Source organism: Anabas testudineus, chromosome 18 (genome assembly GCF_900324465.2).
Source record: "Anabas testudineus chromosome 18, fAnaTes1.2, whole genome shotgun sequence".
NCBI classification, from domain to species: Eukaryota; Metazoa; Chordata; class Actinopteri; order Anabantiformes; family Anabantidae; genus Anabas; species Anabas testudineus.
Genome location: NC_046627.1, coordinates 7,696,560 through 7,722,289, shown reverse-complemented (window position 1 = coordinate 7,722,289; position 25,730 = coordinate 7,696,560). Strand labels below are relative to the sequence as shown.

The window sequence follows — 25,730 nt, the reverse complement described above, 5'->3', positions numbered from 1 at the left end:
CCAGAGGCTGTACTTCCTGAGACAGCTCAGGAAGTTCAATCTGCCCCAGGAGCTGCTGACCATGTTTTATACCGCCATCATCCAGTCTGTCCTCTGCACCTCCATCACTGTGTGGGTTGGTTCAGCCACCAAGCAGGACAGGCACAGACTGCAGAGGGTGATCCGGTCAGCAGAGAAGATCATTGGGACTGAGCTTCCTTCCATCCAACACCTGTACCGGTCCAGACTCAGAAATTGGGCTGTCAGTATCACTGCTGACCCCACACAAACTGTTCAAGCTCCTCCCCTCTGGCAGGCGCCACAGAGCTATAGCCACCAGAACCACCAGACACAGAGTCAGCTTCTTCCCCCAACCTGTGTCTGAGCTGAACTGTCCAATCCCATAATGCAAGGACTCAGTACAATAACCCCATGTAACATAGCAAACTGGGTATTATGTAAATAATTGAAACTATGTATGTAAATGATTAATGTTTCGTGCAATCAGAGGGTACAAAAGACGGAGTCAGACCACATCCAATTCCTTGCTTGTCTTGTGCAAACTTGGCCAATAAAGCTGATTCTGATTCTTTCTTGTTAGGTTGAAATGTTTCACTACTCATCAAAGTAGCTTCTTCAGTCTGAAGATAGTTGGTTAGAGGCCACAAATTGTATGCTCCAGGACTGGTTTCACTCACTCCTGATGATGAGTTTGAAAACAGAACTTTTTAGAAACTTCACCTGGTTTTGTGTTTTCCTTCACCAAGAAATTTTTCAGTTCGTTAAACAAGTGTTCTCTACTGGTGAAATAAATAAAAATATAAATATAATAACAGGTAAATGATGGCGGTGACGTCCTGTGTGTCCTGTGGTGATCAGTTGTTGAACAAAGTGAAGCTGCTCTGTTGGTTCTGAGGAGGTGAAGTGTTTCCACCTGCTGCTTCACACAACTCTCAGCAGGAAATCTACCAGGAATTATTGACTAATGTTTTTTACTGTGTTTGAAATTTAATTAATAAAAATAATAAAATAAAAAAATAAAAAAGTTCAAAGCACAAATGTTGGACTTTTAATCTGTATTAATCTAAATTTATACAGTAAACATGTTTAATCTTCTGTGAGTGTAGTTTTGTTTTCTTAACAGAAGTCAAAGCCAGGATCAGACGTTAAACTTAAATAAATAACATACAAATATGTTAATTTAATGTTTCTCTGTTTACTTTTACTCACAAAAATATCAGATTTTTCTCACACATACAGTATCAGAAACATGTTGTTTTCCTTTAAGCCATTTGATTTAATTCATAAAAGATAGGTTACATGTATTATTAGTCCCTTTAGTATAAGAACATTATGTATCCTGATGAGATTTTTTAGTTTGTCTGTGTTGTGTTGTTTGGTAATGAGACAAACACCTCTCAGGACCGTCTTTGAACAACTTATTCCTGAATCACCTGTAATGGCCAAAACATGAAACATGTTCATTTTTATTAATGCTCTGTTTAGACTGTCAGGGCTCAAACATCTGTGCAGATGTTATTTTATCGTCTAGTTTCAGATTAACATCAACTTTTATCCTGTAAAAGAATGTGACAGTGAAAACTAATTAATATAAAACATTTCACAGTAAATTAAAGAGGAAACGTTTCTATAAAACTTCCTGTCTTTGAGTCAATCCCTGAACCAATCAGATCGTAGATCAGGTGAGAGCCAGGTGTTTCCCATCATGCCCTGCGAACCAAATATACGGAACCGGAAAACGGCCCCAAAATAAAAGTCTCTATTAAACAAGGAGGCTTTTACTATAACGTAGAATGTCCTGTTCACATCAAACAACATCACTACTACATCTGCACGTATGTATGTGGTTTTGTGAACTGTACAAAGTTTACAAATTTATTTTGGTGGATTTCTTTTTATTTTATATTTTGTTTATTTTTATTTTCTTAACGGATTTTCTCTGCTTGACCGCTGACCCGATTATGTCACTTCCTGTGGATACTTCCTGTTTTCCTCCGTCTCTGAGTTGAGGTGAGTCCATGCGGGTTCTCCCGATATTACGTCGTTAAAACGTAGTTAAAAGTACTAAATGATAGTTTTAAACTAGTGATGGTGAGATGAAGCCTCATTAGGCATTGAACCACTTGAGCCAACTGGTTCGAGAAAGGGTTCTCGAAGCTTCATGTGCAGAAACCACCTACTGGCCAAGTGTATAATCACAGGCAGCTGGATCTGAACCACATAATGTGTGGTGCATTGAACTGAACTGTGTCTGTTATGTCTGTTGGGAATGACTATGAATTACACAAAATGCATGACCAAATAATGTCTGTATATAAATCATCACACATGTGTATAATAAATGCTTATATGTATTCTGTGTGTAAATTTTCCCACAATGGTAATATCATAATATCAGGTTAAGCTGTTTTTCTGCAAATGGCATGGACACAATCAGGCAGAGGACAGTGAAAGTGCTTATGGAACTTTAGTCATTTTTATTCAAAAACAATAACTTATATTTCAAAGAAACTACACTGAGTTATTTCAGTTTTATTGTCAGTCTTGTATTATACGTGTTTCTGTTGGACTGTACAGCTCTTTAAAGAAACTCTAAAGTTTACCGTTTCCACACCAGACTTCTCCTGCGGTCCGCTGCTGTTTCTCTCTTTTAAAGTTGTTTCATGTAGAAACAAATCAAATGAAGTTGGTTTACTAGTTTTTATATTTACTTTACACAGGCATGTCTTCTCCTTTTTTATTTATACTTTTTATTATTTAGAGTGTAATTCATTTAATAACTTCTTTGTGTTCACTGGTAAAATTGGATCTGGATCAAACCAGATTCAACTGGTCTGATCCAGTCTTTTTCCAGATCTTTTTCCACAACAAATCAAGATCAGGTGAAGTCAGACAGACATCACTAGTTGGTTTCCAGCCTGAAGGGTTTGTTGTTTGTCTCTAACCAACTTTCCTCAGACTGAAGAAGCGACTTTGATGAGTAGTGAAACATTTCAACCTAACAAGAAAGACGTACAGTTGTCACGACTCAACTTCCAGATAACTTTACCTGGAGGACTGAAAATCTTCACAGACATATTATTATTTGATATTTTACAGCATGTCCACTGTAGTGGACAGCAGAACAAATTTACTGTTAGAAAACAGCTACACTTCAAAATCAGAATAGACTGACAAGAAAACAAGAATGTCAATCCATTTTCTAATGAAACTTTCTAAATGAAACTGAACATGAACATAAATTAAAGTCTCCAGTCCAGAGGTCCTGGGTAGCACAGGTTTGAATCTGTAACACCACCTTCTCTTCACTGTTCTCCTTCTCTTCCTCTTTCTTTTCTTCCTTCATTAAAGTCTTAGTGACGGTACTTTAGGACGCAGTTTCTCTGCTTTGGTATGCAGAGGAACATCTTGCAGCTGATGCATCTCATGTATGTTTTGCCGTTGTAACCTTGGTTTCATCAGTCTAGTATCTCTGGTATGTGTCTGGCCTCGTATGTTGTTAATGGTGCTTCTGGTTGTGGAATATGTTTTTTGATGGATGGTTCATACTCTTCGCTCTCTTCACTGTCGTCTACTGTCTTGTTAGTTTTCCTCAGGTTCTAGGTAGTTCAGCAGCTCATATGCAAGATGACGTTTCAAGTCCAGGAACTGTTGAGTGTTTTTTGCTGATCAGTTGTGTGTGTGACGACACCATCCAAGAAATAAGAAATCACAAACATGCTCCATTTCTTGGTTCTGTTTGCCACAAGGTAGAAGCTCATCATGCGGTCACAGGGGTCCATGCCACCCATGTTGTCATCGTACTCTTTAATGACTGTGGGTCTTCTCACCTGGACCTGGACTTTGTCTTTGTTTGACCATCTGGTGAGACCATCATGCAATCTGGATTCAGGATCTTTCCTCTTGTGCAGTAGAGGCCATCAGCACTGGCTCGTTGTCAGACCATTTTCTGATCAGGGACCCTGGGACTTCTTCTGACCACCATCACTGATGCCCGTGTAGAGGTCTCTCTCTGATACTGGAGAGAAACTGCCCCAGTTATCATCCTTTGACCTTCAAATGTATTGTACCCTTGGTAGACTTTAGAGTCCAGAATCAGACCATCTGGAGACTCAAGTACAAATACCTTGAAGCTTTAAACTTTTCCTGGTTTCTGGAGGTTAAGGCAGCCTTACCTTACCCTCCAAAGGATGTCTCTCTTTGTCTCCTCTATTACTTTTAGGTCATTGACAATTTTCAGTGAGTTTCTCAACTTGAAGAACCTGTTCTTGTCATTTTCTGGCTTATTATTGGCCCTGTGGTTTTGTTCTCACAAAACATTTTGAGTCTTGGGAAGCCAAGGCAGGTCATGTGGATTGACAAGCCAAAAAAGATAATTTCTTCAGCGGTGGTGTTAAGAGAGACATTCCTCATCTGTAGATCTCGCTCTCATTTGTGAATGCTGCCAAGTCTCTTCAGGACTCCAGTTTCAATAAATGGTTTGTTCATTGTGACAGTCAGCTGTCAGCAATCAACTGGATCAATTGCACACAGTGATCCTCATCTGCTGAGTCAGTGATATTCTGTAGCTGTGTTTTTGTCTTATCTTGTGTCTTTGTTGGTTCACAGATCACATTCATCTCAGGTGAGGACGAGCATTGTTTTGTCTGACATCAGGACAGCTTTGTGAAATCTGGTGCCACTGAGAAAGAAGCAGGATGAGTTCTCCCCAAAAGGTGAGTATTTAAATCTCTTACATCTCACATACTTTGCATTTTTATTATTTCCATTAACAAAACCTTACATTTTCTCTCTGTCATTTTAGAAACACAGAAACACAAAGAAACAATGTAACAAACTAAAGATTCATGAGAGAGTTCATACTGGAGAGAAACCATTCAGCTGTGATCAGTGTGGTAAGGCATTGAAATCAGCAGAATCACTAAATGTGCACAAGAGAATTCACACCGGAGCTAAACCGCATCAGTGTCAGGAGTGCGGCAGTGCATTCGGATCAACAGGACAGCTAAAACGTCACTATCAGAGATTTCACAGTGGAAAGAAACCATACAGCTGTGAGCAGTGTGACAAAGCTTTTGTAACATCAACAGAATTAAAACTTCATCAGAGAGTTCACAGTGGAGAGAAGCCGTTCAGTTGTGATCAGTGTGGTAAAGCTTTTGTAACATCAGGAGACTTAAAACTTCATCAGAGAGTTCATACTGGAGAGAAGCCATTCAGTTGTGATCAGTGTGGCAAAGCTTTCTCTCAGTCACGTAACCTGAAAAGTCACTTTCTCATTCACACTGGAGAGAAGCCTTATCGCTGTGACGAGTGTGGGAAAGATTTTGCTAGATCAGAAAACCTAAAAATTCATAAACGTATTCACAGTGGAGAGAAACCATACCAGTGCAGACACTGTGGAAAAACTTTCACTTCTTCAACAAACCGCAACAACCATGAACGAATACATACTGGACTGAAACCATATAGATGTGAGGATTGTGGAAAAACATTTGTTCACCTAGGAAGTTTAAAGGTTCATAGAAACATCCACACTAAAGAAACAATCTACCCTTGTGAGCAATGTGGGAAGATCTTTAGCAGCTCCTCTTCATTAAGGCGTCATGAACGGATTCACACTGGAGAGAAATCTTATAAGTGCAAATAATGTGCGAAAACATTAATATCTGCACAGAATTAGGTCTTTGTAATCATACATTTACCTGGAGGATTAAAGAGTCTGCACCACACTCGTGATTGGAAAACATTTTTCTCACCTTTTATGGATCCTCACCTATTTTGTCTTCCAACCCCATAACAAATGTAAACTTTGCAGCCTGTTCAGAGTTTGTTTGAAAACTCTCAACTAGCTGTTCTCAGTAAAATCCATAAGTGAAATTAAAATCTGTCAAACTAAACTGCTGAAAAAATGATGGATCACTTTTAATTCCCATCAGAACTGACTGACTGACAACATCAGGACATGCTCCTAATGAGACAACAGATGATGTTATGTCCTTCCAGATCTGGACTTTGTATCACTTTTTTTCCCTTGTAATTAAAATCTCTCAAAGTTAGATAAGATGAATTTGATGTATGTTGTTATCTTTTGAAAATATTCTACTCATTGTGTTTTTTATTTTTAACATGTAGTATTACAGTTGTCTGTGTTTTTCATTTTGAATTAGATTAAATTAAATTCATTATTGTTCTATTATTGTCAGCTCTAGTAGCTCATATTGTTTATTACCAGCATTCAATAGTCTTTAAAACATATTGATATTTTCAACACCTACTATTACTCTCTGTTTTTCAATTTCTTAAACAACTAATTAAAATGTTTTAATTAAATTGTTATTTTTGTTATATGTTTGGTATAATGTATTAAGATCATCGGTATTTGATTGGTTCAGCTATGTGTAGTTCTACAGTAGTAAAACAGACCCTCAGCCACCATCACAGGTAGAATCAACTTCTGGGAGAAACACTGTTTGTTTGTTTGTTGAAGAAGAAAATCGGTTGATTTGTAACTGAGCAAATATTAAAGTAAGAAAATGAAAATAAAATTATAAATATTAAAATAACTTATGAAGTATGGCTGGAACTAATAAATGTTATCAGCAACAATATTTTCTCCCATAATTGGTCTTTTTTGGCTCCTGTGATGATTAGAAGGCAAAAAGTTGATTCACAGATCAGTACAACAATTATCAGACCAGAGTACTGACAGTACTGCAGTAAACTCTGGTGATGTAGTGATGCGTTGTAGTAATGTTCTGTTAACACTAAAAGTCTTCAAATGGTCCAGAGTGCTGCAGATTTTAATTTGAACTAAATCCAGAAGGTTCAGACACATTACACCAGTCGTATCTTCTGTTTATTGGATCTCTGTTCATTTCAGATCAGACTTTAAGCTGCTTCTTTCGGTGATCAGGAAGTTTTTTCAGATGACAACTACAGCTAATGTGATCAGGGAGACAGGTAGGAGGGTACTTGGTGTGTTATTAAGGAAGTAGACAGTGAGACAAGGAGACTTGGTGGAATGAGGACGTTCAGGTGTGTATATACAAAGAAACAGGTTAGTTAAGAAGAAGTAGGACACTGAGAGGACTGAAGAGAGTAGACAGGAGTACAGGGAGATACAGTGTAAGGTAAAGGTAGAGTTGGCTAAGGCCAAACAATATGACATAGGTATATGAGGACTTATATGAGGTTGGACACTAAGGAAGAAGACGTGGATTTGTACAGGTTGGCGAGGCCACTCAAGTTTATTAATCAACCCCAGACCTAAACATAGTTTGAATTCATTTGAGAGCCTCACTCTTAGCCTCTCTGATCCTAACTGGAAAAATCAAAAACCTGTTACTGTTTGTTATTGTGTACCGTCCTCCTGTCCCTTACTCTGAGTTTTTAACTGAATTCTCAGAGTTTCTATCTGATTTAGTTCATTATAGTGGGTGATTTTAATATCCATGTAGATGTTGATGATAACTGCCTCAACACTGCATTTAATTCTTTATTAGACTCCATTGCTTTTACCCAAAATGTAAATAAACCCACTCACTGTTTTAATGACACACTTGATCTTATTCTGACATACAGTGTGGAAATTAATCATTTAATAGTTTTTCCCCAAAACCCTATTTTATTTGACCATTTTTTAATAACATTTAAATATACAGTACTAAACTTTACTAAACCTACAGATAAGTTTCACTACAGTAGATGTTTATGTGAAAATGCTGTCGACAAATTTAAGGAACTGATTCCATCTTTTATTTCAGAGCCATGTACCAACACAGAGGAAGGCAGTTATTTCAGTGTTACTCCAGCACAAGTGGACTATCTTGTTGATAATACTGCAGCCTCACTCCAAACAATATTCAATACTATTGCTCCTATAAATAAGAAGCTAATGAATCAGAGGAAGTTAGGTCCTCACTTATAAATCACTTAATAATCAGGCTCCATCTTATCTTAAAGACCTCATGGTTCCTTATCTTCCAAGCAGAACACTCCGTTCTCAGACTGCAGGTTTACTTGTGGTTCCTAGAGTTTCCAAATGTAGAATGGGAGGCAGAGCCTTTATCTACCAAACCCCTCTCCTGTGAAACCAGCTCCCAGTTCAGGTTCTGGAGGCAGACACCCTCTCTACATTTAAGACTAGACTTAAAACTTTCCTTTTTTATAAATCTTATAGTTAGAGATGGATCAGGTGACTCTGAACTATCTCTTAGTTATGCTGCTATAGGTTAGTCTGGGGGACCTCTACTGATAAACTGAGCTCCTCTCTTCTCTCCTTTCTCCTGTATCAATTCAAATGCCACCATTTCATGTCATTAACTTTGTGTCTTCTCTCTCCTGTAGTTGTGTTTCCTCCTCTCTGTCTCCTGCTCTCTCTGTTCTCTTCTGCAGGTATCCTCCTCCTTGGAGCTTTATATCTCCAGTTACTGGTCCTACCAACAGCCCAATGTTTTTGTTGCCTGCTGTTCTTTTCTTTCTCCTCGTTCCACTCAGCCCAACCGGTGCTCAAATAGGATTGTTGGGTTTTCTATATAATTCTGTATATTTTTTCTTTACACTGTAAACTGCCTTCTGTTGTTATTTTTTTAAAGGTAATAGAACAAATTTTGTTCTTACGAACTAGAAAGCATTGTTCATGTTGAGCTCTGGCCTTCTTTGAGGGCTCCTTTGGGAGCTCTCACATTACCAGCCAGATGCTTAAGACCAAACTGTGCATGAATGAACCAACACTGCACACTTCACAGAGGTCTTACTGAGAAGTTTTATTTTTGTTAAAAACTGAAAAACAATGATTTAGAAAGGATTTCAGTCAATTGAATTTGAAAAAACCTGGGAAATATAAATGTTTGTACAAACATCGAGATAAACAAAACAAATAGCAAAGTGCAATAGCAATAGTGTTGGATATTTTATTACCTTTAATTGTAAGTTCTGTCATTTTCCATATTTGTACCTTTTGGGGGTCGCCACAGTGAATCATCTGCCTTCATTTAACCCTACCATCTGCATCCTCTTCTAACTAACTAACTTCATGTTCTCACTTACTACATTTATAAATCAACTCTTTGGTCTTCCTCTAGACCTTCTGCCTGGCAGCTCTACGTCTGAGAACGTAGAGTTCTGCTTGGAAAATATGGAACTATGAGTTCTTTGAGATAAGTTGGAGCCTGATTAATAAGTGCTTTCTGAATAGGCTTTTTGAGTGGGGGTTTGACTACAGGAACCTTAAAAGCCTGTGGCACGTAACCTATTTGTAAGGATTGATTTATCTGGCAGATAGGACATCTTTAGGAGTCTAGTTGCGATAGCGTCTAAAAGACATGTTGATGGTTTATAGGAATTAATTACTGAAATTAATTCTGAATGATCTACAGGGAGGAAGCAGCCTACGTATGAGCGTGGTCTTACAAATTAATCTAGAGTTGTTGTACAGTTCATGCCGTATGCAGGGAGGATCTGATCAATCTTTTCTCTAATAGTTATGATTTTATTTGTGAAGAAATTCATAAAATCATTGCTGCTGAGAGTTGAGGGAATACTAGGCTCAACAGAGCTATGACTCTTAGCCTGGCTACAATGCTGAAAAGAAACCAGGGGTTGTTTTTATTTGCCTCTATTAATGAGGAGTAATATGTGGTTCTGGCTTTATGGAAGGCTTTTTTTTTATATGTTATTAAACTACCTTTCCAGGCTAGGCAATATTCATCTAAATTGGTGGAACGCCACCTCCTTTCCAACTTACGTGATCTCTGCTTTTATCTATAGATTTGTGAATTGTACCATGGAGCTAACTTCCTCTGATTCATTAGCTTCTTTTTAGGAGGAGCAACAGTATCGAGTATTGTTCGGAGTGAGGCTGCAGTATTATCAACAAGACAGTCGACTTGTACTCTTCAACCTCTCCTCTCTTGTTGCCTCACCAACCTGTACAAATCCACGTCTTCCTCCTTAGTGTCCAACCTAGTGAACAGATGGAGCAGCTCATTTTCACTAATTTCAGTCAACTGTCAGCTGATTGTCCGCCCCCCCTCCTTGTGTTCTGTAGACGAGGTGTGAGAAATGCTAATGTATCCACTTTCATTTTTAGCACCAATGATGTAATTCCAGGGTCCAACCTGAAGGTGGCGCTTTGATCACAAAATCTAAGTATCTGACTTGTAAAGCAAATGTCAAATACTAAGTATAGACACAGTTCTGAGAACAGAATTTAAAATTGATAATGTCATTATCACACACTGTTTGGTTAGACAGACAGACAATAGTCACATGACCGCTTCAACTGAGAAAACTTTGTAAAAGTTGAATTCATTGAATATTGTACCAACTTTGTTTATTATAGATAAACATAAGAATAGCAGCTCACGCTGCCACAGCTGTCAAACTACCTTCTAGAGGTTTATCAGTTACTGGGTGTATTAGGCTGCATTGGACTTCACAAATGTACCTAATAAAATTCACTAATTCTCATTGTACCTGGATGTAGTGTGTCTCAGTCTCCCTGTTACAGGAACTGTTTATCATTAGAAAGGACATTTGAATCTTCTCATCAAGCTTAGATAAACATAACAATAGGAGCCTCCATTCAGACAGAACGACCAACCAACAGCACTGGTTAGAATGGTCTTACACCACCCCCCCTTCTCCCTAAAGCATCAGAGTCCTGCAGTGCTGTTACCTGATCTGATGATACCTGAAATGTTGCCTCTGGACAGATCTGGTTTAAAATAACACATATTTCTATGCTGGTGGAGAAAAGTTTCTGCTCTAGAAAGAATCAGTTGACATGACTCAACCTTCAGACAAACTCACCATATTTGTGAACAAACATTTCTTCAGAGATCCATCACTTCAAACAGCCTCGTGGTTAAAGCACACAACTTCCCACCCACAGTTTTTTAAACAAACCTCTTTTGTTAGTTGGTGGTTTAATATAAGGAACTTATATACAGTAAATCCAGAAGCCACAAACTTACTGCTTTCTTTTTTAACAAGACTAACCAAGCACTGCTGATTATATTTACAAATTTTATAAACATCCAGTTGAAATAAGAGATTGTGGTCACGTCTGGCAGTAAAAGGTGAATGAAATGAAACAGAATTAAAAAAATATCACCTGACATAACTACTAACACAAATATACGTATTCAGATGTTTATTACTGGATGAGGTGGACACACACACATATTCTGATCTCCTGTCTGTCCAGAGCTGAGGCACAGGTTCTGTGCCTTAACCACTAGGCAAATTCCCTCATACAGCATAATGTTAACAAAGCCTTGATTTGACCACGATCTTTGAAGTGATGGATCTCTGAAGAATTTTCTTGTTAAGGAGTTCACAAATATATCTGGTTCTCATGACTCAGTTCATAAAAGCTCAGTCGTGTCAACTGCTTCAGCAGAAACAGTAGCTTCTACAGTTTGTGTCCTTCTTGGGGGATGGTCTTCACACCTACTCAGTCTTTCGTCCACCGACGACCCGGTGAAATGTCAAAGTTAGTACAGTAGTAAGCAAGTAGTATAATTAGTACAAATTAAATATCCATGTAGATTATTAATGTTTGACTAAAGGGTATTTTATTCAAAACTATAATTTTCTGTAACTTTGTTCTGCTGTTACAATCCATAAATATACTGCAGGTAAAGAACAACAACATGTTTGTGCTGAACAAACCTCATCAGTGTCTAGAATCTGAAGTAGTTTACAGATGGATTTAAAATTATATATATCCTGCAGGAGAGCATCATACTCTATTTTGATATATAACTTATATATAACTGGATTACACGTCACTGCTCCACCTGGTGCATGAATGCACAATTGCAACTCATTCCTCAGGAAAAGTTAAGGGGGCGTTAACAAGGTAGCTACACATCACAGTGGGGGGTCGTGACTGGTGCAGGGGGGCTTAGTGAGTTGGTGCCTAAGTCATGGAAATGTCATCCAGAGATCAGCCAGAATTCCTGCAGGAACGAGGCAGCAAAATTTGCCGCTCCATCTGTAAGTCCTCATATTCCTATGTCATATTGTTTGTCCTTAGCCAACTCTACCTAAAACTTCTCAAAAGATACAACACTAACACTGGTTTATTAAATCATTTCAAGCTAAATAGTGTTTAATAAAAAAGCTGTCTGATTGTTACAGTTATCAGTTGATGTCTTATCATTTTATTATAAAAGTAAGAAACAATTCAACAATACCATCACAGGAAACTTAAATTTAAAAACAAGATTGACAACAAATAAACAAATCAGTGTTTCTCACAGAATTTGATTCTACCTTTGATGGCATCAGGTTGTTGTACTGAGCAATGTTTCACAATGGTAGATTGTTTCTTTAGTGTGAACATTTTTATGAACCTTTAAATTTCCTAGCCGAACATTTTTTTTCCCACACTATTCACGTTCATGTTTTCCACAGTCTCCTGAAGATGTGAAAGTTCTCTCACAGTGTCTGTACTGGTATGGTTTCTCTCCACTGTGAATACGTTTAAGAATTTTTAGTCTTTCTGAGTGAGTAAACTCTTTCCCACACTCGTCACAGTAGTGAGACTTTTCTCCAGTGTGAAGGAGAAAGTGTCTTTTCAGGTAATTTAACCGACAGAAAGATTTACCACACTGCTCACAGCTGAACAACTTCTCTCCAGTATGAGTACGTTGGTGGGTGTTCTTAAAAAAGTTTTCCCACACTCCGCACAGCTGAATGGTTTCCCTCCAGTATGAACTCACTGATGAATCTTTAGTTTTTATGATGAAGGGAATTCTTTGTTACACTGCTGACAGTGTTTCTTTGTTTTTTGTCTGTCTTAACCCTCCGGTCGTGTTCGTCTCCTGCCCCTTACTTTAGTGTTCCCGGTCAAAATTGACCGGTCTGCTTTAACTGCTGTTAACTTGGCACAAAAAACATTTTTCAGGACCAAATTTTTAGCCAACATTCTTTAGCTGTGAACAATGTCTAAAAGTAGTGTTTAACATGAATTTATAGAATTAGACATAAAATAACTGCAGTGAAAATAAAAGTAGGCACCGAAAATGTATTAAAAATTATCATGTAATGTAAAAAATTAATTGAAAACCAAAGACCAAACTCAACAAACATGCTTATCAGGATGACATTTCTATTCCTCTTGGGAACATATGACAGAAGAGTGTGTGTGTCGGTCAGTCATGTCATTGAAAGCAAATTTTGATGAGAGTCCCTCTTCTTCTGGTCGATACCAGTGCAGGTGGAAGTTCAGGCTTGAACTTCCCTACCATGGTGAGCTTTCTTTTTAGCAGCTCTTGACCAAGAGAATATGATGTGAAGAAGTCACATGTGATATTATGCCATTGGAGATCGGTTTTCATGTCCAGCACAACACGCATGCCCTGGTTTTTTTCGGCCTTTCCCGAAACTTCTTGTAGCCTCATTGTTTGAGCGATACACTCCTGCTAAAATCAACAAACCTGTGTATGCTTGGTGGTCTACCAGGTCCATTTCCCTCCAGGTGTCCCTAAACACATGGTTCCCCTTCAAGTTAGTTTTCTCTAGTATAATTCCCTCAATGCACAATGGTAAAAAGAGTTGGAAGCTGGACTGGATGTCATCCACACGAGATGTCTCATAACGTGTTGGCCCTAGCATCATATTTATGATGTTTTCCACTCTTTACTTCCTCTGTCCTGGGGGGATGAAGACCAGAGCAAGTGTCCACTGTTGGACTGGAATGTCTCTTCAGGTGCCTTTTCTTTGGGTACCTCTCCCTCTCTCAGAGAACCGCTTGGTCAATCACCTACTTATTGGGCTCAGACTAAAAGGAGTATAAGACAAACATCAAACTATATATACGGGGTCTGTGTGAAGATGATACATTGATTAGTCTGGAAGGTATGGTTCACGTGAAAGACACAAAAGCGTGGGAAAGAGATGCGTTCACATAACAGACACCTGTCTAGTCTGTGTGACAAAATGGTACATTGTTTCTTCAGGTAGTTGGTTCACGTGGGAGGATCGACACATAAGCGCGGGAAAGAGATGTGTACCCGCAAAAGATATTGTTCAGTCTGATGTGTGAGTGAGTGTGGGAATAAATGAGTAAGTTAGTAAGTTAGTGAGTGAGTTGGGGTGGTGTGTATGGGGATGTTTTCTGTCTGAAGAATCAATAAAGTCTGGAAACCCATTCATTTCCTATGGCGGTCACTTTTGACCGGGAACACCACAGGTGTAACAAGGTTGATTAAAACACTCAAATTTCAATGAAAGAGGTGATCATCGCTTTTACATGTTCAAATGCATGGTGTGGAGGATATCATAAAGTCTTGAGGCAATCAGATTTAAAAAACAAAATTTATGAGCGTTTTAAGTTGTAAATCGGTCTGATTTGACCCGAACACGACAGGAGGGTTAAATGAGAGAAAACATAAGGCTTTGTTACTGGAAATAATAAGAAATGCAAAGTATGTAAAATGTAAGAGATTTGAACAGTTACCCTTTGGGGAGAACTTATACTTCTTTCTCAGTGGCACCAGATTTCAAACAATTCACCTGATGTCAGACAAAATGTCCAGAAAAATGCTCCTCGTCACCTGATGTGATGCTCCAATGTGATCTGTGTAGCAACAAAGACACAAAATATCACTGACTCCGATCCAGTTAATATGCTCTTTGAGCTCTCTCCAGAGGATCAGGTCTGGACGTTGTGTGGAGGTGTATGATCACACAGCAGTAGAAAGTCCAGGTAACATACGTTCTCACCTGAGGACATTGTCTGATTTTGGAATGGGGCTGGTCACTGTCTAGACCATTCATGAGGAACAATGTGACACCAAACGTACACTGACAAATCAATTTTTTGTTTATGAGACTTTGCACTTGGGGCTTACAGACTCAAATCTGGTTTTTCTCCGAGCTGAAAAACTCTGAAACCACTGAAAGATGTTGTGTTCTCACATGAAGCTCACCCACTGAAGTCTGGAGACGTTCAGGGTGTCAGTGAATGTGTTCCTTGTGTGACTGTAGTATATGTATATGTAATCTGCAACCTGTGATCTATGTATAAAAAAACACACCAACTACTACACCAGTGGTGTCCACACATATTGAATTACTGTGACTCTTCACTGATAGTCATTTGTAGTCCCCTAAATCATGACCACATGGCCTTTAATCTTCTTCGTTTTATAGGTGTACATGCTTTATAGTATGTACTATTTACTTTATAGGTGCCCAAATCACGACAACCTAAAAAAAAAGCTTGACCTTTACCTTAAATAAAAACACCCATTAAACAAACAATGTCAAAGTGGAAAAAGTTAGTGAAACATTGGGAGTCTGATGTCACTAAACGCCAGCTGGAGTTATATTTAATCAAACCTGGAGTCCAATCAATGAAACAAGAATAGAGGTGTGGATTAGAGCTACAATGACCTATAAGACTCATTTCAGTCAATACAGTAAATGTTAGTACGTAGAGAAAAATGGAGACACCATACTATACAGATGCTATTTTTGAAATCCTTTTTACTTTCTTTTTCATTTGCTTATAAGGATTTTGAGCTTTACTCACTTTTTTTATATGCAGTGCTATTATTGTAAACACATCTGTATAGACGACACTCACGTAGAGAACAGATATGCACACTCAGAGTACTGTATAAAGTCCGGCCTGATGTGGAATGTGTTTCTGGAATTTGTGTTGCGTAGAGAAATAGAGTGTGCAGATAAACTGTGGCTCCATGTAAAACAAACATGGCTTCGACTGCTCTCAGGATTTAGGGACGCAAACCAGATGGTGAAATTATTAAGTACAGGGGAGAAATCTGAAATAATGTTTAGAAAAGGGGAGTCAGAAGAGAAAGGGCACTCCCTGCTGGACTGGAAACCTGGATGAACACACTACTAATCTACATAAATGTGTTTGAGGATGTTTTTTAATGGAAATCCCATTTCAGACAGTCAAGGTCAGAATACAGGCTTATCTTAGTATTTCAGAAAATACTCAGACTCTTTGTTGTAAAGAAATAAAGTGGAAAGAAAAACGTATAAAACAAACCTAAAGAAAATAGAGTGAACACCAACACAGATGCCTTTTCTTCATGCACTGATTAATCTGGTGGAGTATGGAGCAGTGAAAAGATGGAAAAACTAAAGTAAAATCAGCAGTTTAACTAGTGATGTTTGGTTGTTCGTTATTAAAATAAGTGAGTAAAAGTTAACGTTGACCAGTTTTTCCCACCTACAGCTCAGCTCGAAGATCCAACATGTGTGACAGTAACAACTGTGGAGTCTTGGTCCATGTATGAAGTACAGTTAATTATTCAAGTAATACAGTTGCTGATGCTGTGTTTAGCTGCAGTAAGTTGGGATGAAGAACTTGAGACTTGCTATTTGCTTCAGTCTCTTTGTCTCCACTTGGAAAACAAAATTAGAAAAAGGAAACCAGAGGACGGAACAAGTAACTTGACTTTCAGAATAAAACACCCAAGAGCATTTGTAGTGTCCAGCAAATTTTTGTTGAGGAAAAAAATAAGGAAAAAGTTAGTCTCTATGTGGTTAGAAGAAGAAAGTCGTTTAAATTCACTGTGCATGTAGAACAGAACAGATTCCAGCTGTCACTGGATGAAAGGTGGTGTACTGTACCACGTCACTCAATGTCCATATTACTCATTATACATCCAAATTAGTCATTGTATATACATAATGAGAGTTATCCTTTTACATTTATTTCGATCATAAAACCATGTAACTTATAGTGACCCTTATGAAACTTGCCTTTGCCCTTGTTGACAGTGCACCAGACTTTTATCTTAGGGAGTCAGACAGGATGTCCTGGCATGGAATTGACCTTGAGACAAGAACCAACTGTAATGTCTCAAGGACAATTACCATCTATTCACCTTTCCCTCCCATCTGAAATCCATAAAAACAACTGTATGTGTTAGATTCTTTCAGTATGTTTCTGTCAGTCGTGTGCTGATGTATTCATGCTCTCTGTGTAAGAAAATAAACTACTGCTTTATTAATCTCATCGGTGGTCCTGAGAAGTTTGTTACAGAAGTTTGTCAGTTTTCTTTTTCAGGTTTAACACACTACAGCTTTGTCGTGTTTGTTGACTTCACGAGAGTCAGTTCTTCATGTTGTGTGAAAATAGTTAAACACTGGTTGATTAAATCACTTCAGGCTAAATAGTGTCTATTTAAAAAGTTCCCTGATTGTTTTCAGTTGATGTCTTAAAAAGAAATCAAAGTGTTAATGTAAAAAACAATTCAACAATATGATCACAAAAAACATTTATTAGCAAAAGGCAGGAATTAAAAATAAAATTGACAACAAACAAACAAACAGTGTTTCTCCCAGAAGTTAATTCTACCTGTGATGGTGGCTGAGGGTCTGATTTACTACTGTAGACCTACACATAGCTGAACCAATCAAATACTGAGGATGTTAACACATTATTGACATGATATGAACATTTTAACTGACAGATTCAGAAGATAATTAAGATCATCAGGTTTCTATCCACCAACAACAGCACGTTTCATTTGTCCTGTCATCAATTTAAAACACTGAATTCACATCATTCGTGCTGCTGTTTGATATTTTAGTAGTATTAAAATTCATCTAATCAATTTAATCAAATTTAATAATTAAAAACAGAAAAATGTAATAATACATTTTTTAAAATAACAAACACAATGAGTAGAATATTTTCAATGGATTTCACACAACAAAACTAACAACAACTATCAACTTCATCTTATCTAACTTTAAGATTACTGATGCTAATAAAAATAATATGAGCTACTAGAGCTAGCTATAGTTATACAATAGCAATAATAAAAAAGAGATTTTAACAAGGAAAAAATGTGATGCAAAGTCCAGATCTGGAAGGACATAACAACATCTGTTGTCTCATTAGGAGCATGTCCTGATGTTGTCAGTCGTGTATACAAGGACATAACAGCTACTGAAAACCATTTGACTTGCTGCAATGACATTTCAACAAAATGGACAAACCTCCCACCAGATGTTTTTCACTTTGGTTTTGAAGGTGTCTTTGAATTCAGTCCTCTGTAGGTTGATAACTTGTATTTCCATCAAACAATGTGGCGTCCTGTTGTTTCTTACACATAACTGAGTCCAGATCAGTGTAAATATCCAGCATGAACTTTTTACCCATTGAGTTCTGTTTTAAAAGTGATCCTTACATTTTTTCAGCAGTTTAGTTTAACAGATTTTAAATTTTACTCATGGAAAACAAACTGTATTACTGAGAACAGCTAGTTGAGGGTTAAGGGGGTCGTGCCTAAGGAGCAAGAAAGATTCAAATGCCGGTTCCCCACATGGAGGGCGGCGATGTTACCACAACACCATCTAGTTGCTTAGAAAGTTACAGATTTTATAATTAATTCAACTAATAATTTTGAACACATTTGTGCTTCTTAAAAACCTTTTCTGCAAGAAACCTTTCACACAATTAGAGCATGAGTACGGTTTGTGTCCAGTGTGGACACGTTGATGCCGTGAGAGTTCGGATGATGTATAGAAACATTTGTCACAGTCTTGACACCAGTGTGGTTTTAGTCCAGCATGTAAAAGCTTGTGTCTGTGATATAAAGATGAAATGCTGAAGCTTTTTCCACATTATTTACAACTGTATGGTTTCTCTCCATTGTGGACTCGCTCATGTATTGAGCAAGTCTGTGCTGATAGGAATATTTTCGCACATTATTTGCACTTATAGGGTTTTTCTCCAGTGTGAATCTGTTCATGATACTTTAATGAAGAGGACCAGCTAAAGATCTTCCCACATTGCTCACAAGGGTAGATTGTTTCTATAGTGTGGATGTTTCTATGAATTGTTAATGCTCCTTTCTGAGTGAATCTCTTTCCACACTCCTCACATTTATATGGTCTACTCCAGTATGTGTTCGTTCATGTCTGTTGCGGTTTGGTAAAGAATTGAAAGTTTTCTCACAGTGTCTGCACTGGTATGGTTTCTCTCCACTGTGAATACGTTTATGAACTTTTAGGTGTTCTGATTGGGCAAAATCTTTCCCACACTCGTCACAGTGATAAGGCTTCTCTCCAGTGTGAATCCGTTCATGACACCATAATAAAGTGGAGCTGCTAAAGATCTTCCCACATTGCTCACAAGGGTAGATTGTTTCTTTAGTGTGGATGTTTCTATGAACTGTTAATGTTCCTAACCAAGTGAATCTCTTTCCACACTCCTCACATTTATATGGTCTCACTCCAGTATGTGTTCGTTCATGGCTGTTGCGCGCTGATGAAGTAGTGAAAGTTTTCTCACAGTGTCTGCACTGGTAGGGTTTCTTTCCGCTGTGAATACGTTTATGAGTTTTTAGGGTTCCTGATTGAGCAAAATCTTTCCCACACTCGTTACAGTGATAAGGCTTCTCTCCAGTGTGAACCCGTTCATGATACCTTAATGAATAGGAAGTGCTAAAGATCTTCCCACATTGCTCACAAGGTTAGATTGTTTCTTTAGTGTGGATGTTTCTATGAACCTTTAAATTTCCTAAGTAAACAAATGTTTTCCCACACTCCTCACATCTATATGGTCTCACTCCAGTATGTGTTCGTTCATGTTTGTTGCGGTTTGGTAAAGAATTGAAGGTTTTCTCACAGTGTCTGCACTGGTATGGTTTCTCTCCACTGTGAATATGTTTATGAATTTTTAGGGTTCCTGATAGAGCAAAATCTTTCCCACACTCGTCACAGTGATAAGGCTTCTCCCCAGTGTGAATGAGAAAGTGACTTTTCAGGGAACACGACTGAGAGAAAGCTTTACCACACTGCTCACAGCTGTATGGTTTCTCTCCACTGTGAACTCTCTGATGAAGCTTTAATTCTGTTAATGTTACGAAAGCTTTGTCACACTGCTCACAGCTGTATGGTTTCTTTCCACTGTGAAATCTCTGATAGTGACTTTTCAGCTGTCCTGTTGATGAGAATCCACTGCCACACTCCTGACACTGATGCGGTTTAGCTCCGCTGTGGATTCTCTTGTGTACATTTAGTCCTTCTACTGATGTGAATGTCTTACCACACTGATCACAGCTGTATGGTTTCTCTCCAGTATGAACTCTCTCATGAATCTTTAGAATGACAGAGAGAGAAAATTTAAGGTTTTGTTAATGGAGATAATAAAAAATGCAAAGTATGTGAGATGTTAGAGATTTAAATACTCACCTTTTGGGGAGAACTCATCCTGCTTCTTTCTCAGTGGCACCAGATTTCACAAAGCTGTCCTGATGTCAGACAAAACAATGCTCGTCCTCACCTGAGATGAATGTGATCTGTGAACAAACAAAGACACAAGATAAGACAAAAACCACAGCTACAGAATATCACTGACTCAGCAGATAAGGATCACTGTGTGTAATGATCCAGATGATCCTTCAGATGATTAATAAGTTAGTAAAAAACTTTTGCAAACACATCTGCATCTTTCACTAGGACCATTTCATATGCAACTGGAAATTATAGAATACAAATGTAAATAAAATTACTTCTGTGTCCAACTATAAATAGTGTGTATAGTGTTTATATCTGTATTCTAAAGCCGCAAGTCACATGATTCGTAATGCTGCTTTATTATTTTTGTAAATTTATATTTGTTACTACTTTTGTCACTTTCATGTTATTTCAGACGACTGTGGGATTTTCTTTTTTAACAGAAGGGTAGATGCTATGTTCAGAGACATTTCCTCATTGATTGTATTTTTCCAATCATAGATTTAAACCTGTCCTACCCAGTCCTCCAGACTGTCACAGTGAACGTATCATTTATAGAAACTGGAGTCCAGGAGAGACTTGGCAACATCCACAAATGAGAGAGAGCTACAGATGAGGAATGTCTCTCTTAACACCACCGCTGACGAAATGATCTTTTCTGGTTTGTCAATCCACATGACCTGCCTTGGCTTCCCCGGACTCTAAATGTTTTTTGAGAGCAAAACCACAGGGCCAATAACAAGCTAGAAAATGACAAGAACATGTTCTTCAAGTTGAGAAACTCACTGAAAATTGTCAATGACTTGAAAGTAATAGAGGAGACAAAGAGAGACATCCATTGGAGGGTAAGCTAAGGCTGCCTTAACCTCCAGAAACCAGGAAAAGTTTAAAGCTTCAAGGTATTTGTACTTGAGTCTCCAGATGGTCGGATTCTGGACTCTAAAGTCTAACAAGGGAACAATACATTTGAAGGTCAAAGGATGAGTCCAGAAACTGGGGAAGGTTCTCTCCAGTATCACAGAGAGAGAGTCACACACACACCACAAACAACTGATCAGCAAAAAAACACTCAACAGTTCCTGGACTCCAAACGTCATCTTGCATATGAGCTGCTGAACTATCTAGAACCTGAGGAACACTAACAAGACAGTAGACGACGGTGAAGAGAGCGAAGAGTATGAGCCATCCATCAAAAAATGTATTCCACAACCAGAAGCACCATTAACAACATACGGGGCCAGACACATACCAGAGATACTACACTGATGAAACCAAGGTTGCAACGGCTAAAAATACATGACATGCATCAGCTGCAAGATGTTCCTCTGCATAACAAAGAAGAGAAACTGCTTCCTAAAGTACCGTCACTAAGACTTTAATGAAGGAAGAAAAGAAAGAGGAAGAGAAGGAGAACAGTGAAGAGAAGGTGGTGTTACAGATTCATACCTGTGCTACCCAGGACCTCTGGACTGGAGACTTTAATTTATGTTCATGTTCAGTTTCATTTAGAAAGTTTCATTAGAAAATGGATTGACATTCTTGTTTTCTTGTCAGTCTATTCTGATTTTGAAGTGTAGCTGTTTTCTAACAGTAAATTTGTTCTGCTGTCCACTACAGTGGACATGCTGTAAAATATCAAATAATAATATGTCTGTGAAGATTTTCAGTCCTCCAGGTAAAGTTATCTGGAAGTTGAGTCGTGACAACTGTACGTCTTTCTTGTTAGGTTGAAATGTTTCACTACTGATCAAAGTCGCTTCTTCAGTCTGAGGAAAGTTGGTTAGAGACAAACAACAAACCCTTCAGGCTGGAAACCAACTAGTGATGTCTGTCTGACTTCACCTGATCTTGTTTTGTTGTGGGAAAAGATCTGGAAAAAGACTGGATCAGACCAGTTGAATCTGGTTTGATCCAGATCCAATTTTACCAGTGAACACAAAGAAGTTATTAAATGAATTACACTCTAAATAATAAAAAGTATAAACAAAAAAGGAGAAGACGTGCCAGTGTAAAGTAAAATATAAAAACTAGTAAACCAACTTCATTTGATTTGTTTCTACATGAACAACTTTAATAGAGAGAAACAGCAGCGGACCGCAGGAGAAGTCTGGTGTGGAAACGGTAAACTTTAGAGTTTCTTTAAAGAGCTGTACAGTCCAACAGAAACACGTGTAATACAAGACTGACAATAAAACTGAAATAACTCAGTGTAGTTTCTTTGAAATATAAGTTTAAAACTATCATTTAGTACTTTTAACTACGTTTTAACGACGTAAAAACGGGAGAACCCGCATGGACTCACCTCAACTCAGAGACGGAGGAAAACAGGAAGTATCCACAGGAAGTGACATCATCGGGTCATAGGTCACGCATAGAAAATCAGTTAAGAAAATAAAAAGAAATAAATATAAAATAAAAAGAAATACACCAAACTAAATTTGTAAACTTTGTACAGTTCACAAAACCACATACATACGTGCAGATGTAGTAGTGATAGTAGAAGTTATAGTAAAAGCCGACTTATTTAATAGAGACTTTTATTTTGAGGCAGTTTTCCGGTTCCGTATATTTGGTTCGCAGGGCATGATGGGAAACACCTGACTCTCACCTGATCTACGATCTGATTGGTTCAGGAATTGGCTCAAAGACAGGAAGTTTTATAGAAACGTTTCCTCTTTAATTTACTGTGAAATGTTTTATATTAATGAGTTTTCACTGACACATTCTTTTACAGGACAAAAGTTGATGTTAGTCTGATACTAGACGATAAAATAACATCTGCACAGATGTTTGAGCCCTGACAGTCTAAACAGAGCATTAACCTAAATGTAGTCTAGGTCTCGTTTTACATTCATCAATTCAACTCAACTCAACTTTATTTATTTATTAAGCCATTTAAAACAGCCTTGGCTGACCAAAGTGCTGCACACTACTCGTCAAAAGAAAAAACAAGCTATAGTAAATTAAATGACAAAAGAATAGAAACAAAGGAACAAACACAGTCTTCATGTTGAATTAAAAGCCAGGGAATAAAAGTGGGTCTTCAAGTAAGTTTTAAAAATGGACAATGAAGGTTCCTGCCTAATGTCATTCCATAATTTGGGTGTTGCAACGGCAAAAGCTCTGTCCCCTCTAGGTTTCCGCTTTGACTTCGATACTGTCAGGAGAAGCTTGTCAGCTGACCTGAGAGACCGGAAAGGGGTCTTAGGTCAGCTTAACCATAGGGAATAAATAGCTCAGCAAGATAAGTGGAGGTAGGACTGTGTAAAGATTTAAAAACAAATAAAAGCATTTTAAAATGAACTCTAAAATACACAGGCAATCAGTGGAGAGACGCCAGGATGGGAGTCATGTGCTCCCTCTTTCGTGCCCCAACCATAAGACGAGCAGCAGCCTTTTGGACCAGTTGGAGACGTGCAAGGGAAAATTGATTTACTGCAAAATACAGTGCATTACAGTAATCCAGCCGAGATGTAATAAAGGCATGGATTACTGTTTCAAAGTGCTGCCGTGTTAAGAAAGGCTTTGTCTTAGCCAGCTGCCAAAGGTGGAAAAAAACTAACTTTACAACTTTATAAATTTATAGTTTATTAGAACATAGAATATATACACTTGTTTAATGAACTTCCTTGGTAAAGGAAACCACAAAACCAAGTGAAGTTTCTAAAGAGTTCTGTTTTTTACTCATCATCATGAGTTTTAACATCTACATCTATAAACTACAGATCAGCAGACCTTAGAGCAGGGGTGTCAAACTCAAATTCGCAGTGGGCCAAAATTTTAAACTGGGATGAAGTTGTGGGCCAAACTCAATAAATATTTGATAAATTAAGTACAATTGTCCATATCTTCCCATATCAACTCAACTCAAAACTTTAGTTTTGAGTAAACATTGAATCTGGAGCAAGCAAAGCTTAATATTATAAACAAATGAGAAGTTACATTTGAAATAAAACACATTTGTGGTATTCGCTTCTTATTTAAATGAATTAAATAACCACACATTCACCTGAACAGGTGGATTCTCTCTACAGAAGAACCTACAACTACAGCCTCACCACCTGCCTCCACCTCCCTCCAGCTTGTGTTCATACTGGTCCTCCACCTGGTGGTGTTCTGTCCGTACTTCATCTCCACTCTCCTCATGGTGTCTTTATATCGACACAGACCCACAGGTAACTCTCTGAATCAGTCCCTGACCTGACAGCTAAACACTCATCAGTCAGTCTCAGTTGTCTCTAACTCAAATCTTCAGGTGTTAACTGTTGATACGTTTTCTTTCCAACCTCTGACTCTAGAAAATCACCTGCCTGTCTCCATGGTGATGACCTCACCCACACAGACTGAACAGGGATTGGATGATGACTATGATGATGTCATCACTGAGCGTCAGTTCTGACCTGGTCTGTGGTTTGAGACTTGAGTCCTTTGATATCAGTGAGGTTGATGATCATTTCTGTGACGGTAGAAACCAGCGACTGTCATCAGAGAACAGGATTCAGATAGATAGATAGATAGACACTGTAGAACTTAAATGGAAAGTGACATATTGTTAAACTAGCGTGGACACTGACTCTCTGTGAATCATTGTACAGGTTGATGGCTGTTGGCACAAATGACTTCCTGTACCTTTCCTTGTCACAGAGGAGCTGGAGAAGTCTCTGACTTAAACTGCTCCGAAAGAGGGATGATCAATACAAACAAACCCTCTTAATATAAAGCTTGAAAAAAAGATTTAGGTCCGTGACAACTATGATGACTGCAATACAATAGCTGTTTTAATTGGCATCGAGAATAAACAAGAAGTGAAAGTAAAATGGTGTCCACACCCTGCAAAAAGGAAATACTAAATACTAAAACAAGTTCCTTCTTAGGTAACATTTCAGCCCAGTGTTCTTCACCACGTACTCAGCAACAGCATTTTTCCATCACAACAATCATTATTAGAAGAACATGATAATAGCAACATGCTAAACCTGTTGTTCACATCACCTACAAAGGAAAATAAAATGTTTGATATGTTTGAATGTTTGAGACGTTACATAAAGACGCCTTTTCTTCCACCCACACATTTGTATGCAAATTAGTTGAGAAAACGTTCTTCATGCTTCTCCAGTGTCTTCCAACCTTCTGGGATAGGTCAACAAAACTTTGGGCCAACACGATCTTTAGAAGGGCAGGCTTTCTTTAACTCAGTGACAGTATCTACTAAGTACATTTGGAATAACACTGTGCCTGTTGGAAAAGCAGTCTCCTTTCGGGACTCATTTCTCAGCAGGAGAAAGTTTTTAACATCCATGACTGAGGGTGTAAGCACAGTCCACCAGCGGGAAGATTGGTACTGTCATCAGCCAAACTTTAAAGTAAAGTAAATGAGAAATAAGTGCATGATTTTATTTTAGGGTTTTAAGTGCAGATGGTACAGGCCCCAAATGAGGACAGCCAACCGTAACAGAAAAGTTTTGATTTCAAGCTTCTCACTGAAA

The 25,730-nt window shown here is 38.1% G+C and overlaps 1 protein-coding gene and 1 pseudogene across 2 annotated transcripts; one reads left to right on the top strand and one right to left on the bottom strand.

The window, feature by feature from the left end:
- Window positions 1-1,962: 1,962 nt before the first annotated feature.
- LOC113168268 (zinc finger protein 479-like) lies at window positions 1,963-6,235 on the top strand. 2 transcript variants are annotated; one of them, XM_026369280.1, is made up of 3 exons: window positions 1,963-2,010; window positions 4,609-4,715; window positions 4,844-6,235. In XM_026369280.1, exons 2-3 carry the CDS (start codon window positions 4,698-4,700, stop codon window positions 5,648-5,650), a joined length of 825 nt encoding a protein of 274 aa, XP_026225065.1. In that variant the 5' UTR covers window positions 1,963-2,010; window positions 4,609-4,697; the 3' UTR covers window positions 5,651-6,235. The 2 variants fall into 2 exon arrangements, with proteins under 2 accessions (XP_026225065.1, XP_026225064.1); XM_026369279.1 differs by having other exon boundaries at window positions 4,805-6,235.
- An 11,023-nt stretch (window positions 6,236-17,258) lies between these two features.
- On the bottom strand, window positions 17,259-22,594 carry LOC113168242 (annotated as a pseudogene).
- Between the last annotated feature and the right edge of the window lie 3,136 nt (window positions 22,595-25,730).